The 18,843-nt window shown below is 45.4% G+C and overlaps 1 protein-coding gene across 4 annotated transcripts in view; it reads left to right on the top strand.

Moving 5' to 3' along the window:
* The window catches only part of LOC105698494 (ankyrin repeat domain-containing protein 6), an 81,415-nt gene that overhangs the window by 44,742 nt on the left and 17,830 nt on the right, over window positions 1-18,843 (top strand). For all 4 annotated transcript variants that reach the window (XM_012422794.1, XM_023433818.1, XM_012422796.2 and 1 more), the window contains one exon: window positions 1,212-1,313. In XM_012422794.1, coding sequence (XP_012278217.1) covers window positions 1,212-1,313 — 102 coding nt within the window. The remainder of the gene's footprint in view (window positions 1-1,211; window positions 1,314-18,843) is intronic.

Here is an 18,843-nt window from a genome sequence, read left to right as displayed (position 1 = left end):
CATTTCGGAAGGACTCCGAAGGAGACCTTGCGAACCATCGCTCATCGAGCTCCAAGGCTCGTTGCGACCTTAAATATAATCCTCCGCCTTCCGAAGAGGTTCCCGAATAATTTTTCTCGGCCTTAAAAAAAAGAGAAAAAAATCCAGAATTTGTTTACTGGCATTTAAATGCCCCCGGATTATTTGTGGCGAGTCAGGACCTCTTCGGGTATTCTCAGATTAATCCTTGGTCTTGGAAAAAAAATTCCTAAGGGCGAGAATTATTTTCGGAGTAACTCGTTTCATCGTTAGGACTCGAGTACTTAGTCCGACCCGACTTTATTGCTCGATTCTTCAACTCGAAGAGCGGGTACGCACGTTTCTTGTACCCTGGGGAACGTAGAAGAGGAAGATGGACCCCACGAATGCGACCGTATCATCATGGCTCCAGAAAAACCTTCTCTGGACTCGGGTAATACGATTACCCCCTGATCCATTACCCCGAAGACGATGATTTTATCCCGCCGTGGAAGGATGCGATAAAAAATTGCCGCGTGCCTCGAACGACAGAAAAAAAAGGATAGAAAATTAAGTCGCCTTTATTTGATAATTTAACGAAGAGGTAATTATTAAATTTTCTGGAGAGAGTCGTCCCCCGAGAATGGTCCGCCTCTCGGGAGAGAGTGGCTTTTTCTACGAGCCCGCAATTACTCGGGCAGATGCTTCATAAGTGGATAACTATTAATTAAACCGCGGTTAAGTTGCGGTCGCGGTCTCCGACCTCTTCCTTCGAGACCGCCGAACCCGAAGACCACTTTCCTCGAGCTTTCAAGCCGCTTAAATGACCCGGCACTTCCCAGACAACGGCTCGTTACCAGCCGTTACGAGCGGTCCGATTTTTTTTCCTTTCCTCAGACCTTTTTATATTTTCTCGTAATTTTATTTCCCAACCCTCAAGGCCTGGGGACATTTAAGCGAGTCCTCGCTAGGAAGAAAAAATGTTAGACCTCTCCCTCTTGGTTCGAAAAAATATATTCGGGATCGGGAGAGGGTATTTATGTTTATAAAAAATGGAGCCACTTCGGGAGTCGTTATTACCCGGGGGAGAAAATGATTTTTCCAGCCCGGGGTGGACGTCGGGGTGGAGCCCGTCCCGGTAACGAGCCGCGATGGTCCCCTTAGAGGTAATGGCGAAGACTGGTAAAAAGTTAATAACGGTTTGTGTGTTGCAGTCGGGTGTCACCGCGTTGCAGAGGGCGGCTGCCGAGGGCCACTTCGAGGTGGTCGAGCTCCTCCTCGGACACGGAGCGGATGTGGGTCGGCAAGACAGCGTTGTGAGTACCCCTTAACTCCTTGTATCTGCGATTCATTTCCTCCCTGGCCTCAATAGATGCGTAAACCTAGCACCCCCACTTTTACAAAATTCAAATTTCTTTGTCTTAACATTTCCTTCCTGGCCTCAATAGATGCGTAAACCTGGCGCCCCCAATTCAAATTTCTTTGTCTTAACATTTCCTTCCTGGCCTCAATAGATGCGTAAACCTGGCGCCCCCACTTTTACAAAATTCAAATTTCTTTGTCTTAACATTTCCTCCCTGGCCTCAATAGATGCGTAAACCTGGCGCCCCCACTTTTACAAAATTCAAATTTCTTTGTCTTAACATTTCCTCCCTGGCCTCAATAGATGCGTAAACCTGGCGCCCCCATTTTTACAAAATTCAAATTTCTTTGTCTTAACATTTCCTCCCTGGCCTCAATAGATGCGTAAACCTGGCGCCCCCACTTTTACAAAATTCAAATTTCTTTGTCTTAACATTTTCTGCTCTCTATGTGCTAATTTTTAAAAAATTTGAATTTTTTAAAGGTGGGGGTGCCAGCTTTTCGCACGTGGCCTCAACACTTTGGCTCCTAAAGGCGCCTAAAGGTGCCGGACGTTTGGTCCAATATTGCCAGCACGCATTGATGAATTTCGCCCTTATGTCGAAAGGGCTCCGTGTACAAAAGGTTAAGGTGGGACGAAAATTCCGACCGAAGTTTGTGAAACTTTCCTATGAAATGGATACACCGATTCGCATCAAATTTTACCGTCAATTTAGACTCTCAAGAAGGTCCTTACTTATTTTATATTTTCCTTTCGCGTTTATATGTTTACATGGTACGAGCCATTTGCGGTAAATCAGGTAATTGAAATGAAAAGCGTACGAGGTACAAAAAGGGCGATCAAATCGCGGAGCTCATCGCGGCCATTAGAGCGGCCTTAACGGCGTTAAACGACCCCTCGGTATTTCGCTCTTGCGGATCAAAAACGGCGCCTAATAAGGCCCGCGAACGTCGGTCCTTGCTTTCTCGTCCGAAGGAGGAGCGACGCTTTTTTTCTGCCACCGGGGAAGGAAGAATCTCGAAAAATTCTAAATGGTAGAGAGAAACATATCCCGATAATTGATCGTGGAGTCATATCTTGGAGTGGATTTCTTTCGGGAGGGACAATGGGTCGATTGTCGATCGATCTTCGATCCGAAACGAGCCCGGCTAGAGCCGCCATTCCTCGGCGTGACGATCCATCTCTCGGGCCATCTCTTGACATTTGCATCCGAGATGCCGAGCCGGCATCGAACCGGATAAAGATCGCGAACGACGGGCCCCGCGGGAGTCCCAGGTTGGGCCTTAAGGCCCGCCGTTGTCCGCATCGCCGGTGAAATATCGAAAAAAGGGGGAAAAAAATTAGCGATAACTGCGGAAACTGATCATCGCAGCATTCTCAGTTTTCTCTTAATTTCTCGGTTCAATCGGAGATTCATTTCTCTACTTTAAGTAGGGAACATTTAAAGATTTTTAACGATAATAACCATTGCCCGATCGGAATATCCAAAAAGAAATATAATATCCCACAGCCCCTCGCGTCGGCGCCGGACGCCATCTTGAATCCTGGTAAGGCTAACGTCGTTCTTTTTTCTATTTTAAGTAGAGGTAGCACAGATCATCGCAGCATTCTCAGTTTTCTCTTAATTTCTCAGTTCAAAAGGAGGTTCATTTCTCCACTTTAAGTAGGGAACATTTAAAGATTTTTAACGATAATATTAACCATTGCCCGATCGGAATATCCAAAAAGAAATATAATATCCCAGAGCCCCTCGCGAGGGCGCCGGACGCCATCTTGAATCCTGGTAAGGCTAACTATAACGTCGTTCTTTTTTCTATTTTAAGTAGAGGTCATTAGACGATTTTTAACGATAATAGCGAGCACTTCGCGATGGAGATACCCCAAGAGAATAATAATATATTTCAAGGCCACTCGCTTCGGCGTCGGCCGCCATTTTGGATCCACGGAGACTAACTACGGGCGCGTCGTTCTCGTTCTTTTTTAAGTAGAGGTCGTTTAACGTTTTGCGACGATAACCGAGGTCGATACATCCGGCGAGGGGAATAATGGCGCAAGGTCGCCGAGCGTCGCCCTAAGTCTCGGTACCGGTCCCATCGGGCCCGCCATCGGGCTATCATTATCGAGGCGATAATTATCAATCATACCGATCCGCGCCCCGGGATCCCTCGAGTCGATTACGCGGCGTCTTGACGGTGACGGCGGGTTATGCCGGGCCCGATCTGCATATCGCTCTCCTTTTCGGGCCCCACGGGCGATCGGGCCCGTCGAGACCGGCGCAAACGAATTAAGGCGATCTGGCGGCTCCTTTCGACGGTTTCGAGATGGAATCCTCTTGGCTTCCTTGCTTTCGAAACATGTTTTAATCGCCATCGAAGGCCCCCGATAAGAAGCGTGGGGCCCCTTCCAGAAATTGTACAAGACCCAGAATTTAATTTTGTCTTCTTTCTTTTTTTATTCTTCTAGTTCGTATTTTTTTTCCACTCCCCTTTCAATGTTCGATTTCTCCCCTTTCAAAATTCGACGGCTTCGAGATGGAATCCTCTTGGCTTCCTTGCTTTCGAAGCGCGTTCTAATCGCCCTCGAAGGCCCCCGATAAGAAGCGTGGGGCCCCTTCCAGAAATTGTATAAGACCCAGAATTTAATTTTGTTTTCTTTCTTTTTTTATTCCTCTAGTTCATATTTTTTTTTCGACTCTTTCAATAATCCTCTTGGCTTCCTTGCTTTCGAAGCGCGTTCTAATCGCCCTCTTCGAAGGCCCCGATAAGAAGCGTGGGGCCCCTTCCAGAAATTGTATAAGACCCACAGTTCAATTTCGTCTTCTTTCTTTTTTTATTCTTCTAGTTCGTATTTTTTTTTCGACTCCTCTTTCAATAATCCTCTTGGCTTCCTTGCTTTCGAAGCGCGTTCTAATCGCCCTCTTCGAAGGCCCCGATAAGAAGCGTGGGGCCCATTGCAGAAATTGTATAAGACCCAGAGTTTAATTTTGTCTTCTTTCTTTTTTTATTCTTCTAGTTCGTATTTTTTTCGACTCCCCTTTCAATAATCCTCTTGGCTTCCTTGCTTTCGAATTGCGTTCTAATCGCCCTCGAAGGCCCCGATAAGAAGCGTGGGGCCCCTTCCAGAAATTGTATAAGACCCAGAATTTAATTTCGTCTTCTTTCTATTTTTATTCTTCTAGTTCGTATTTTTTTCGACTCCCCTTTCAATGTAATCGCGATAAGCCCCCCGGGGCCCGTTCCATGAATTTATGCCCGAGGCCCAAAACTGCCAAGAAGATCAAAATCTTTGTTCCTATTCTCCTAGCTCTGATTCTAATCATCCCCTATCAACCTGGACCCCTCGGGATACGAATCGGACGGGGCCTGTTCCAGGAATTTTGGGCATAAGGCCCAGATTCGACCTTCTCTTTTCTACGCTTCCAGCTCCGTTTCTAATCACTCCCTTTCAAACCGATCTTCACGGAAGGCCCAAATTGAACCTTCTCACTTTTTCTTTTTTTATTTTTCCAGCTACCATTTTAATGAATTCGTTACGGTTGTCTTTTTAGCTTATCGGGCCCATTTCGAGAAAATGGCACACCTTGGGTTTGTCGGGATCCTCTTTAGTGTCTGCCGATATAAAGGCGCCAGTAAAGCGATCCTGCCGTGTCGGTTCCCCCGTTATCGTGCTTTTCCGTCACCGAATGGCCGCTCTTCTCCCTCCGAGTCGTTAAAGTCGTCTTTCTCGCTTTCTCGCCTCCGCGTTTCCGCCTCGGAGAAACGTGAGCGTTCCTCGCTTTCTCGCGTCTCCTCGACCGTGAAAATAATCCGCCCGTTCGATTTTTCCGATACTTTACGACCCCCTTAAGAATTAAAAAAGAAAAATTAAACTCCGAAAGCTAGCACGCGAAATCCCCTTAATGTGAAATAAAGCAGAAGGAAACGAGAGAGGGTGAAAATATACTCGGTAGAAAAAATTCAAATTTTTCACGGTCTAAAAATATGAAATAATACGAACGAATAAATACGATCTAAAAATATGAAATAGAAAGCAAAATACCTCTCATTGCTTTGCGGAAGGGAAATCCAAGAGACTGAGAAAAATCTGATACAAACGGTAAATAATTATTTTTCCAACAACTTTTTACCAACCCCTCATTAGAGCAGGAAAGTCGGAGACGGTCGGCGTCGAATTTCTCCCGATCTCTCCCGATTTCTCGATCGACCGGTACGTGAAAAAGGCAAAGGGGGCTTCCGGAAAGGAGATTGGCACAAAAAGGCGGAGGTGTGCCTCGCTTCCTGTTTTATTTAGTCCGGGAGCTGCACGCGGCGTAATTTGTCAGGTTTACAAGGAACGACGCGGATCGCGAAACCGGAATCGAAGCCCTCCGACTAGCTCCTCGTAAAGGCGATTTTCTTATCGGGTTTCCTTCGATCGACGTGTCCACGGTTGAAGAAAAAAAAAAAAATTGGATCGAGCAAGGAAACGAGTCGGTCGAGGAACAGCTCCGCGGCGGAGAAAATGGCGGCCGGGAAATCGGCGAATTGGGTCCCGAGGGATCGTCCGAGATTTATATCGCGCTAGAGGTGCCGTCTTGCACAATTGTTCCGTGATTTACGCTCGGCATCGAGGTACGTACTTGTACAAGTATATATGTACAGGTGTGTGTATAAATATATACGTACAGACAAGTACGGGAACGGCGAGGAGGTGAACAACCAGGACGCTCCGCGGGTGCCTCTTAAGACGTCCTGAGATCCTTAAAATGACAAAAAATCATTCCAAGCTGACAATTTAAATGAAGATAAAATGGATGGAAATAAATAATCGACATATTCAAGATGGCGGATCGATCGACTCGAGAAAACGCGGCGAGTACTCGCGTTACCTCATTACAGGGTCTTGCGGTCTCGGTGCGTTTTGCTGGTGCAGAGGTGCGCCTCGCAGAAGTTGGTGAAAACACGCGATCGTTCCTCACGACACGTACGACCGTAACTTCGAAATGGTCGGTCCCGCCGCGAGCCCTGAAATTATGCGATCGTAAAGGGTTAACTTTATATCGCCCGTGGGATAGGCCGACTGCAAACACGGATTTAAGAAATCTCACGGCTTCCTGGACTACCGTGCGTCTCCCTCGAAGATTCCCCAGCCTCTTCAGGACCCCGAAGAGACCCTCGACTGGCCGAATTCGATTAACATTAAGTTTACGGGCGTTTTTTATACACCTGTTTCTACGAGCACCCGTCAAATTGACGGGTAAACGAAAACACGGATTTTCTTTAAAGAAAATCGATTTATTCAAATTAAGTCCGAATTAAACAACACTAGGCTTTACGTTTAAATGAATGATTAATAAGTAAAAAGTCCTTTTTTAAAAATTGTCACGGAAATTATTGGAATACTCGTCCTCTCATCCTCGGAGTCGGAACTAGAAAGAATGCGCATCCTTTTCTTGCTACGACACCCTTTCAAGAAGTTTTCCTCTTCACTATCCGAAGATCCTTCTATCTCTCCACTTTCAATGCAAACTTTCACTCTCATCTTCGCCTTACACTCCCTGCAACGAAGCAAATATATATGGATTGTTTATGAAATTAGCTAGTCGGTCAATTTGACGGGTTTCGTAGAGATAGGTATACTACATACAGATTTTAATAATTAGAAGGATTAGGAAAAAATAATTGCGTGTACAAATTCTACGGATGAAATGATTAATTTACGATACAAAAATGGTTAAAATTAATGCTATGATTTTTTTCGGTATTTCTTTTCGTTTGAATTCCGTCAAATTGACGGGTCCCGTAAACCTAGTGTTAAGGGGGGAAATAGGTTTGGATGAGAAAAAAATTGAATTTTTCATATTCCATAAATTATTAGTAGACCCATATTCCATAAATTATTAGTAGGGGGGAAATAGGTTTGGATGAGAAAAAAATTGAATTTTTCATATTCCATAAATTATTAGTAGAACTTAAAAAATATGTTGCCAAAGGCGGAATTATGCACTCACGTGCATAGGTGCATCTCCCTCGTAACGGAGACGCATTTGCAATAAGGAAACTCATCCGGCGGCGACTCTTATTAATTCGGTTCTGCATTCTCCGGCCATATGGCGAGGTGCACGCGAGATTCGAGTTCTTCAGCGGAGATGAAACGTCTCCAGCTTCTTCTTCGGGTCCAGAGGCGAGAGGCTGGGTTTTTGCGTTTCCGAGGTTCTCGAATTTTTTCTTCGCGCAAGCGATCGGTTCTTCTCGCATAAATTCTTTCTCCCGTCTTAACACGTTCCCTGCCAGACCGTTTTTTGAAGACTTTCCGTTCAGGCCACGTGGGTCGTATACGCCCCACGATCAAATGAGCGCATCAGCAATAGTATTAAGATGCCCATAATTGACTGCATAATGAATTTTTTTAAAATTCTTCATTTTACAATGATAATACCAAATGGCTTGAACGGAAAGTTCAGCGTGGGGCGCATACGCCCCACGCGGCAGGGAACGTGTTAACGATAACCTCCGAGTTCTCCAAATCGTAAGTATAAGCGATCAGCTGATCGTCTTCGCGACCTCCTCTCCGAGTTCCCGGACTTTCTAAAGCAAGATTCTTCCAAAATAAATCCCTCCCCCGTTCTCCAGGGTTCTCCTCGAGTTCTCGAATTTTCTCTTCTCATCCTCGAGGGAATTCCCCGGGTACTCGCAATTGGCAGTGGACGTCTCCTCCACCTCGATCCGTCCAATTTCTGCGCCTTTCTTCCCTATCGCCTGATCCGGGTCGAGAAGGACGTGGGAAAAGAGGCGGAAAATGGGCCTAAGTGCAGGGAAAGGGGCGAAGTAACGAGCAGGTGTCAAGCATGTCCCGAGAGAGCTGGAAAACTTCGGAGCCTTGTAATCGGACGCGTAATCCAGGTACATAGCCTCCCTTTAATTGCAGCTTTGGCTGAAAGCCATCCACGCGGTCCATTAGGAGAGGCGGAAGCCGTGTCTATCGCTTTCACATCTCCAGTCCCCGTTTCTGTGGCGAGCACCTAATAATTATCTAAATTAAATCCGAATTAAATTACCGCAGGTGTCGCGAATCGCTTTGGCGCACCCCGGGGGGAGTTCTTCGAGATGGAAGGCGTTTGCTCTCCGGACGCCGAGAAGCGCGCTCTTCGAGGAGACGAAAGGAGGAATGAAAAAGGCGAGAAATAACGTCGGTTCGTTGAAGCGATCGATCCTCCTCCTTAAGGTGGAGTAAAACACCCTTCAAATCAGTCGATTGGAATACAACACTTTTTTTTAAGGGTATTAGACAAAACTGTCCGAAACTTTGACACATCCCTCCTGATCATCTAAGAATTGTCCTGACACTGATTCAAAATTTGGATTTTTTAATAAAATTGTTTAACACAGCCCAGACCAGAACGAAAATGGCGTCCAGCTCTCATATTTCGATCGATATACAATTATCGAAGGCTCCGATATGAGAATCGAAAGGGTCAGGACAATTTTACGAGAATTTAGAACACTCTGGTAATCGATAAACTCGCATTTGAACGGGATAAAGGCAAAAAAAGTGTTGTATGCGCTTCTATGCTAAAACGATGGGAATACGAGGTCTCGGAGTGAAAATTTAATTGACCTGAAAATCACAGATGGCGCAGGGGGTCCTTCTGCAGTCAATTAGGGCCTCAGAAAGCATGAATCCGGAGGATTTCTGGAATTTTACTTGGATTTCTTTATAATTATTGTAGGAAAACGACAGGTGGAGTATACCATTTGGTACAATACCCAATACAATTCGACCCAGCTGTCGATATAAAAACGAACGTCGACGACGTAGGCATTTAGGAAAATCTTCTTTATCGACGTCGATCGAGTTCCTCGACGTGTTTCAGTTCACCTTAAAATCGTCGCCGATTTTATTCTCGTATCGGTCACAGGACTCGGTACATCGAGCCCATTCGTTTTGCCGCAAATGGCGTTCTTACGTAAACGCAGGGCTCTCATCGGCTCGATTTATGGCCTCTCGGAAATCGGCGCTCGGCAATAAACGACTCGTGGGAAGGATCGGAATAACGACGCCGGGAGCGTCGATCGGCGTCGGATCGCGAACCCGCGGAAACCGCGAGTGCGTTTCGCCTCCAATTTGCTTCTTACTTTCGTAAGTGCATATGCACCGCACCTGCATTATGCATAGCGCAGCTCCGATGCCCCGCGACTCGCGCACGTGGAACGAGAAACGCATCCGGAATCTCTTTCGATCTCGGTCCGACGATCCAAAAAATTTGGGGCATCTTTTCATGAAAAGCCTTTTCATGAAAGAGGCAAGGCGAATTTGTCGGGAATAATTCGCGAGGACTTCTGGACCCACCAGGGCACCCGATGCAATCGTCGCTCCGGAGATCGGACGGCGGGAAGGAAGCCGCGCTAATATGTGCCCATAATTATGAAAGTGGTCTAAGTCAAAATTGAAAAAAAAAAAAATGAGTATCCGTTATTTCACGCCACATTATTTCAAACGAAATTAATTCAATGTAATTTCGAAACAAAAAATATATGACTTGGACCACTTTCATAATTATGGGCACATATATTCCTATATTTTGAAATAATTGAAAATTCGCGAGAAAAATCATAAAATGTTCTCGCGAGGAAAAACTTAGGTTTTCACGTGAGATTTATCGGTGTAAACGGTACCTCGGAACTGGAACTCTGGAACAGGCCGAGTTGACATTTGAAAGCGAGGAACAAATTTATCGCACCGAGCGCGGCGTGTCTCACCTTTCCGATTGTTCTTGGACAAAGGTATGTACCTTAGGATTGCGAAATGCGGGGCCAAAGAGTGCTGGAAGCACCGATAGGACGGTTCCGATAAGTGAAAGTGCAAGTGCGATTCGGGGAAGCGCCTCGGGCGACTTGGATTAAATAGAATAGTAGAGAAAAAAAATTAATTTCTCGCAAAATATCCCAGACGGTAAATATTTTAAGTCTCACTTAAATCCCGTACATAGTTGAAATCCCTGAAAGAAAGAAATTAAGTCCCTAGAAAATTTCACGGATATTTTGTACGATGCTAAATATTAAAAATCTCCCTAAACATAGAATAGTAGAGAAAAAAAATTAATTCCCCGCTAAATATTTTAAGTCTCACTTAAATCCCGTACATAGTTGAAATCCCTGAAAGAAAGAAATTAAGTCCCTAGAAAATTTCACGGATATTTTAGACGATGCTAAATATTAAAAAACTCCCTAGCACTGAATAGTGGAAAAAATTTCTTTTGAAATTTTATTTTCTGGGATGATACTAAATATTAAATATTTTTCAACAATTAATGCCGAGCTCGATACCGGGAACTCGTCCAGGGATTTACGGGAAAACGAGTCCCAGAAGAGGGTGGAGGCGATAAGTCGCTAAGAGGGACTCGGGAGACCTTAGCAGCTAAATATGATTAAGCGAGCGGGATAAATAAGAATAATCGCCAGGTACAAATAAAAGACCCGTTCCTCGAGCTGGACCGAGTTCCTCTTCTTCCTTTTTCGTTCCTCCGTTCCCGTTCTTGGTCTCACCTCTATGCCATTCTCGTTTCTCGTTCCCGTATCTTTAGCGCCTCCACTTTCGGCACGCCCCCGAGAACCCTGTACATTTTTTTTTCTTCGATTTTTTAACACGAAGAATTTTCTCCTAGGAATTCATCCGGTGGTCCAGGAATCCGATTAAGATGATCCTTCAACCAGATCGGAATCAGGATTTACTAATCAGAATATTCCGGCCATATTGATAGACTTTGTCATTAACGATAGCTGGATGTATTTTCACCTGGCGGATTTAGTAATGTTAATTTTTTGGGGGGCGAGGAAATGTCTTTATAGAAAGACCAGACCCTGAAGAGGCCCTTTCGTTATCCGGTCCTCGTGATTATAATCCTTGAATAAGGTTGGAATAATTAATACAAAATTTTAAATTTCACCCATCTGAGATTATCGGGAGCTTCTCGGATTTTGCTCGAAGGCTTTGCAGGGACCTAAATCCAGGGGAAAGACCTCGTAAATTCGAAAAGAGTCAATTAGGTGGTCGAGTTCGCCACCTACGTGAGAAAAGGAGTGCCCTCCGCGACTAAGGATCTAGCAAGGACATAAACCTCGAGGAGGTGTCGAGGACCTCGCCATTAGTGGCTTTTTAAGCCGTAATCCCTCGGGATGGATTTTCGAGGAGGCGAAGACTGCACTTCCCGGTGCAAGATGCACCCCAATTAAGGGGACGAGGAACTCGAGGAACCTTTCTGCTCGGCGTTTAACGCGATATCGAAAATTGGTTCTGGGAAATGGTCTCTCGGCATACATTACTCCTCCCCGGTCTGCTGGGATGGAAAATTGCGGTTATTCGAGTGGAGGGTGATGCCCTTCGTAATCGCCGAGAAGATGGTATCGAAGCGAAAGATACCGATCGGTACTAATTGGTACCTTGAGATACTAAATGGTACCAAGAGATAAGAATTGGTCCCGGACTGACCTCTTGATATGAATCGGTATTTCTTGATAGTCTGAAAATAATTATTATATATTATTTTGAACCCCTGGACGGCCAATAATTCAGGGATCTTCCTAGGTACCTACCAAAGGTACCAAAAGTTGCCATAAGATCTTCTCTGTGCCGGAAACTCATTTTCCAGAGAAGGCAGAAAATCCGGACCGTAAAGAGAAGACGGACGGGGACATCCAAAGAGATAGAGATAGCCAGAGATGGCCGAGGATAGGGAAAGGAGCCCCGGAGATGCCTCGGGGGAGGTGCAGTCGGGACATTGTGAGAACCCGGCTTGAATGGGTGATAAATCGTTAATAATAGTGCCTTGTCCGAGATTTGCTTTGTTAAGGCCAGAGAGGACCGCGCTACTCGGCTTGGAGGAAAATGGAGTCGATACCGTTACGACGTTAACTCGTGTTAACGTGGGACCAAACCCTTCATTTGACTCTCTTTCATCCATCGAACATCATTTAATCGTCATGGATCGATCGGCGCGATCAAACCTATTAAAGGAAAAAAGTAGAAAAATTCATTTCTTTCTCCAGGAATTTTATCCTCGGACAAAAGTGCCTTCCTGTGTACAAATATATATAAGCCTAAAAATCTATTGAAAGTGGCGGCTCCTCTTGGGAACTATTCCGTTAAGTTCGCGCTTTGAGGAGAGGGGAGGCGCCGAGGTATGTACACCTCTCGTTAAATTGTACGCGGCGTTGCATCTCATTACTGAAATAATACGGTGTACGGCCGCCATAGTAATAACCGGTCGAGGAGAGCCTCCTTGTTCCAGGATTCCGTATCCTCGACGTCTTCGGCGTCCTCTCTCGAAACGGCCGCCATGTTGGATCTCCAGTTTTCGGGTACTGACTTAGCCTCGACGTAAAAATCTTTAATATCTTTCACAATAACGTTATATTTCCTTGAAGTAGTCGTTTGAATATGCGGAGTTCCGTACCTTGGAATTTTTCGTCCTCTTCCGTCCTAATCGCGTCCTCTCTTGAAACGGTCGCCATGTTGGATTTCCATGATCTCGCGCCCCGTCCTCAGAAGTGACCGACGCCTCGGTCGCTTAAACGTAATCTCAAGATACTCCGTCGCCTTCGTTGTACCCAGGTAACGTGCACTTGGAGTACTCGCGTAAATCGCGCGATAAGTGTCGGGGGCAGGCCCCTTTTCCGCCGTCTAACCGGCGGAATCCGCGCTCGGAATTAACGCTGCGCGAAAATAGCCAGGTAGCAACGGCGTGTTATGAGCGCAATAGCCATTACAATTACAATCAATTGCTCCTTGTATTTGCAGCGCCGTGAATTACCGCGATTCGGTATAGCGAGTCGTTTTCTGGCGGCATTCGACGGCGGGTTGCCAATTCGCGGATTTAAAGGGGGCCCTGTGGCGGCCATCTTGGACGCGCCGCGCGCCGCCATCTTGGGAGCCCCGAGGAATAATTTCGAAGATGCTTCGTGCTCGGTGGCCTCAAGACGAGCGTGTCGCGAGGGTACTACGAGGCATAAGTCACATCGGAAGTAATGACCTACAGGTCGATAATGTCTTCACGAGCAGCGCCATGCTGGGTAGGAATAATGTTAATGCGACGCCGATCCTCTCTCGATGGCCGTCGGCGTATGTACCACTCGCTAGGGATCTATCTACCTCCCCCTATGTACCTCGATGTACATCTTCGACGACGTACCTACAGGTATATATTCCACCTATAGGGTGTTCGAGTTCGTCCTCGAAACGATCCTACCCCGCTAAAAAGGTTCATTAAATTCATACACTTTCGACACAGTGTGTAAAAAAATTATAAATTTCATACTCAAGGTCAGTACATATTGTCATTTATAACATATGTTATAAATGTATGCCATGTCGGAATAAAACATCCCACGAAAATGTTATAAAATTGTAATTTTTTTTTTCGCAGTGTAGAGTCTTTTCTACTTCCAAATGAGATTAAATAAATCGCGGGTTAAATAAATAGTCAACAGGTGGACGCCTCTCTTCCTTGCATCCGATGTTACAGATATGGCCAGTTTATCGTCCGTTTGAAATTTTATTGTCAGTCCGCGGGTTTATTGGCGCGTTTATCGGCGAATGGCGATGTCGTACAAGGAATAAATCGCGCTTCCTTCGCGAAATACGTGAGATAAGTCGGGAATCCTCGAGAAGATAATAACTTTTGTAAATCTACCTATAACAATGGATCCTGAACTACTGTCGCGATAACGTATCTAATTTTTATATCGATGGAATGAAAATTAGAAATTCTTACGCGGAACCAAAATGGCGGCCCAAGGCGCGTCGCTCGAAACTGCAGGAACACCCGATGCACTCGATGCACCCTCCGCACAATACCTTAGTGAAGTAATTAAAAGCGAACGCCATAGCTCCCGTACTCGTTACAATTCCACGGTAATTGCCCGAGAAGAGGGTACTTATCCGAGCACACTCCCGCGTCAGCGTCGGCGCCATTTTGCTCGCATTCCTATTCCCGGATTTTTCTCCTCAACCTCATTTTACAAACTAAGGTATATTTTCAAGAACCCTCTGTCTTAGAAAATTAAGAGTTCTAGGTAATGGCAGAAATAAATTTTAATTCGAGAAATTGAGTAATTAGTCGTTTCGGTTTTTTCTTTAATCTACGGATAGGTGAGATACTTCTCTCGTTTGATCGGTCAGTCATCACTGTCGTAGATTTAATAAAGCGCCGACGCAAGTTCCGAGCTCCATTCGTTCGTTCCAGACTCGCATGCCTTTAATGTTCCTCGCCGCTGAGAGTTAATAAGAATCATTAACCATTATACGGTAGTTGAGTTAATGCCGCCGTGAGATCGAAGCGTCGTTTAGCATTCCGTGCACGTACGGTAAGAAAGTTTCAATGAACGAAAGGAATATTTCATCGAGTAGTACCAACGAAATATTTCGTTAATTCAGAAGATAATTATTTGACTCGAGTAAACTGGAATAAATTAAATGCAAGGTTTTTCTTTTTCGGCATCATGGCGGGAGAAGCGAGCCGAAACAAGATGGCGGCCCCCTCGAGAAGAGGCTGGTCGTTGACTTTGAAAATCATGAGACGGCAAACGGGCAAGCGGGAATGCTCGATCGGGACCGTAAAATGTCGCCGTGCTGCGTAAGGATGACTTCTCCCGATGACTTCCCTCTTCTTCGAGGTGGGAAGCAGGAACGAGTCTTCTGGACCACTTCGGACCTCGTCCGAGAACGGGACACCTCCGCGCTGGCTATTTCCATAAAAAATAGATTTATCCTATGTCGAGAACAGTGGATGGTCGTAACTCACTGATAGCGATAGAATCGGCGTCAGGAGTCGTCTCTTCGATGACGGTTTCCCCTTTTTTTTCTCCCATGACGAATGATACGTGGGCGATCAGACTTCCGGGTTGAGCAGGGGGGTCCTTCAAGACCTTTAAGGTGAAGTGAAACATTCTTCAAATCAGTCGATTCGAATACAAGACTTTTTTTTAAGGGTATTAGACCAAACTGTCCGAAACTTTGACACATCACTCCTGATCATCTAAGAATTGTCCTGGCACATTAAAAATTTGGATTTTTCAAACAAATTATTTAACTCAGCCCAGACCAGAACCAAAATGGCGTCGAGCCCTCATATTTCGATCAATATACAATTATCGAAGGCTCTGATATGAGAATCGAAAGGGTCAGGACAATTTTACGAGAATTTAGAACACTCTGGTAATCGATAAACTCGCATTTGAACGGAATAAAGGCAAAAAAAGTGTTGTATACGCTTCTATGCTAAAACGATGGTAATACGAGGTCTCGGAGTGAAAATTTAATTGATCTGGAAATCACAGATGGCGCAGGGGGTCCCTCCGCAGTCAATTAGGGCCTCAGAAAGCATGAATCCGGAGGATTTCTGGAGTTTTACTTCGATTTCTTTATAATTATCGTGCGAAAACAACAGGTGGAGTATGCCATTTGGTACAATACCCAATATAATTCGACACAACTGTCAATATAAATACGCACGTCGGCAACGTAGGCATTTAGAAAAATCTTCTTTATCGACGTCGATCAAGTTCCTCAACGTGTTTCACTTCACCTTAATGGTTCCTTTTGGCGTTATCAGAATTTTATGGCATTTCTCTTTGTTTCTTTTCCCTTTCGAAAATTCCCATTGCCACCCATGATAACGTTTCCTTGATAAGCCGAGGCAAAAATGTCCTTGAAGCAGGGAGATGTTTCTTTGCTTCCAGGAATTCCTTTTTTTCGCGTTCTTTTTGTCCATTATTCAGCCTTTTCCGAAAGGAAACCATGGTTCTTCTTGCACGCGATCCTGGTAGGAACTTCTGGTGGATCTTCTCCACTTTGAGAGCTTGGCGAGCGGTCGCTCCAGTTTCTCCTGGGTAGAAGACAAATGGATCGTCGTTGCCCTTAGGCGATAAGATTGACCGACGTCTACACGGTGGAGGCTGCCGATCCTCGGTGGACCGAATCTCGAATCTCGAATTGAATCGCGGCCCTCGAAAGACATCGACGTCTATCGGGGCCGTATGCAAATACCCGCCAGCCGGCTCGTTAATTAACCAAATGCGTGATTTACGAAGTTGGAGTCCTTGGGAGACGATGCACCTGGAGATGCTTCTCCGGAATCGATACGAGATTCCGCGAACGGATTCGAAAGTCCGACGAATTTTTGGGAATTAAAGAGGAAATCCCGCGACGCGTCTAGGGGAAAAAAAATGCCGCGTATTTTGAATCGGGTGCAATTCCTAATTTTTTTAGGAAATTGTGCACTCGGCATCTTGATCTTGCACCTCCGGAGTTAATGAAGATATTCGTCTCCGGAATTATTAATGAAAAATTCACTTATGTAAATTTGTACAATTGTCGAGGAAATCTCGAGTTCGAAGAGGAACTTCTCGGGGTTATTAATCAGAATTTGTCTCGTTACCGATCGAAGCGATATTAATGAGTCGCCCGCCCATCTGCCGGGATCGTTACACCCGTTTGTCATTAAGTGACAAAGTGACGACGAAGGGAACGAACGAAGCGGCTCGATTAATTCGTCTCTTCGGGGTACAAGGTCGGTGATTCACTTGAGATGACATAAAAAATTCCCAATTAAGCCTGTCCAATTAACTCTGGCCGAAAATCTGGGATTAAAGGATGAATCCCGATTTTGTGGGCCATTGGTAGACTCGGTGGGTCGTTAGAATTTCTAATTTCCCAGCTGGAGGAAAAAGATGTCTTCGGCTTAACGGAATCGGTCGTTAAGTCGGGACTTTACGCGAAGTCGTCGCTACTCGTTGCGAGGATTTCTGCTTGACATTTCTTGCGGAAATGCACCTAATTACGCGTGCGTAATAAAGTGTCCTCGCAAGGAAAATCCAGGTTCGCTCTTCGGCGTCATTAATGGACATTGTCGGAAAACGATCAGCAAGGAACATAAATGTCATTGAGCCAGAGAATTAATTCAAAGTATAAATATTTGGCTGGAATAAATTCCATGCAACGTTCACTCGGAATTGCGACAATTTATTTGTGATCAAATAATTCTTCTTGGAATTAACGAAATATTTTTCCCTTAGGGTAAGAGCGCGATTGTCGACTCCGTTCCGTTGTCGCAGAAGTGTGCCAGGACAAGACACTCGTAATGAGTAATCTTCCATCACTGGATTACGGTACACGCGCGGGGAAACTGTGTTAATTAGATGAGGTGCCATTTGTAGGTTACGAGGGGACTTCTTCGACTTCCTCGTCGAGGCGACCTGAATTTTTTTTAATAATTTTCGCGCCTAGTGTGGGATTACATTTTATTCCCCATGTAAAGTACCAGGGTGGTCCGACACTTGGAGATATGCAAAGCGAGGGGAGCGATGAATCTTCCTTCGGGGCCCGACCTCACCCCTCCACCTCTTCAGGGCGAAGATGGAGCGAAAAGCGTCGCCAGGGTCTCGTTAGAGGAGCATTATCGGGTTTTACAGGGCCGCTTCCCCGAAGAAGAATCGTCTCTGGAAACCAGATCGGTCCCGGTGGTGGTTGCCTCGAAGTGCCCCATCCGGTCTTCGGGTCGATCCCCGAGTCCTCCCATGAAGAACGGATGGTCCCTCTTCATATTATACAAATATCTTCCCTTTTACTCCCTGTTGCCTTTTCGTCGATTTACCCCCTAGTTTTCCAAATGATTTTTTTTGGCACATTAATTCCCCCGGTTCTCCAAAATGATAAAAGATAACGGAAACGTTATGGTCCCTCTTCATATTATACAAATATCTTCTCTTTTGCTCCCTGTTGCCTTTTCGTCGATTTACCCCCTAGTTTTCCAAATGATTTTTTTTGGTACATTAATTCCCCCGGTTCTCCAAAATGATAAAAGATAACGGAAACGGTCCAAAGCGTCCGATGACTTCCTCTTCACTTTCTCCGACCCGTCTAGAGTGGGATGATCGATCGCCCTCTCCTGAAAATCACGTCCATGAAGTCACACTTTCCACACCCAACGCCAGATCCTTAATTACCTTCCTTCGTCACCTTCCACATTAACTAACTATCCGCACGCTATGGCCTCTTGCACCTAGTTTCACATTTTACCTCGTCAGGCCTTAAGGCGATTACTCTTAAACGCCTTTGAAACCGATGCCATGCTAACGATACAGGTTCTAAGTCCAGCCAGAGCGGATAATCGCGATATAATGCCTAAAACAAGAACTAAATAATCCCGACAAGGGAATTTTGTTAGGCTTTTAAAATCTTCCCGGGATTTTTTGCGACATTTTCAATTTTTGAGCCGCCGCACTTTTCATCGATTTAAATAAAAACTGAGAAATCCCGGACGGTTGCCAGACTTTTAAATTCTTTTTGCGATTTTTTGGACTGCCGCGCCTTCGACATCGCGCGCGTTACTTCGGAGTCTCGTCTTCGTCGTCGAGCCGATCGATCTTTCCTATTCCGAGGATAAATCGATCAGGCTCGGCTGATAAGGGCCGAGAGGAGTTCTTGGAGATATCGCGCGTTCCTGCGGC

The sequence above is a fragment of the Orussus abietinus genome, unplaced genomic scaffold (assembly GCF_000612105.2).
Source record: "Orussus abietinus isolate OABI.00-Male unplaced genomic scaffold, Oabi_2.0 scaffold58, whole genome shotgun sequence".
NCBI classification, from domain to species: Eukaryota; Metazoa; Arthropoda; class Insecta; order Hymenoptera; family Orussidae; genus Orussus; species Orussus abietinus.
The sequence above is the reverse complement of the archived record's forward strand: the minus strand, read 5'-3'. Positions and strand labels throughout refer to the sequence as shown.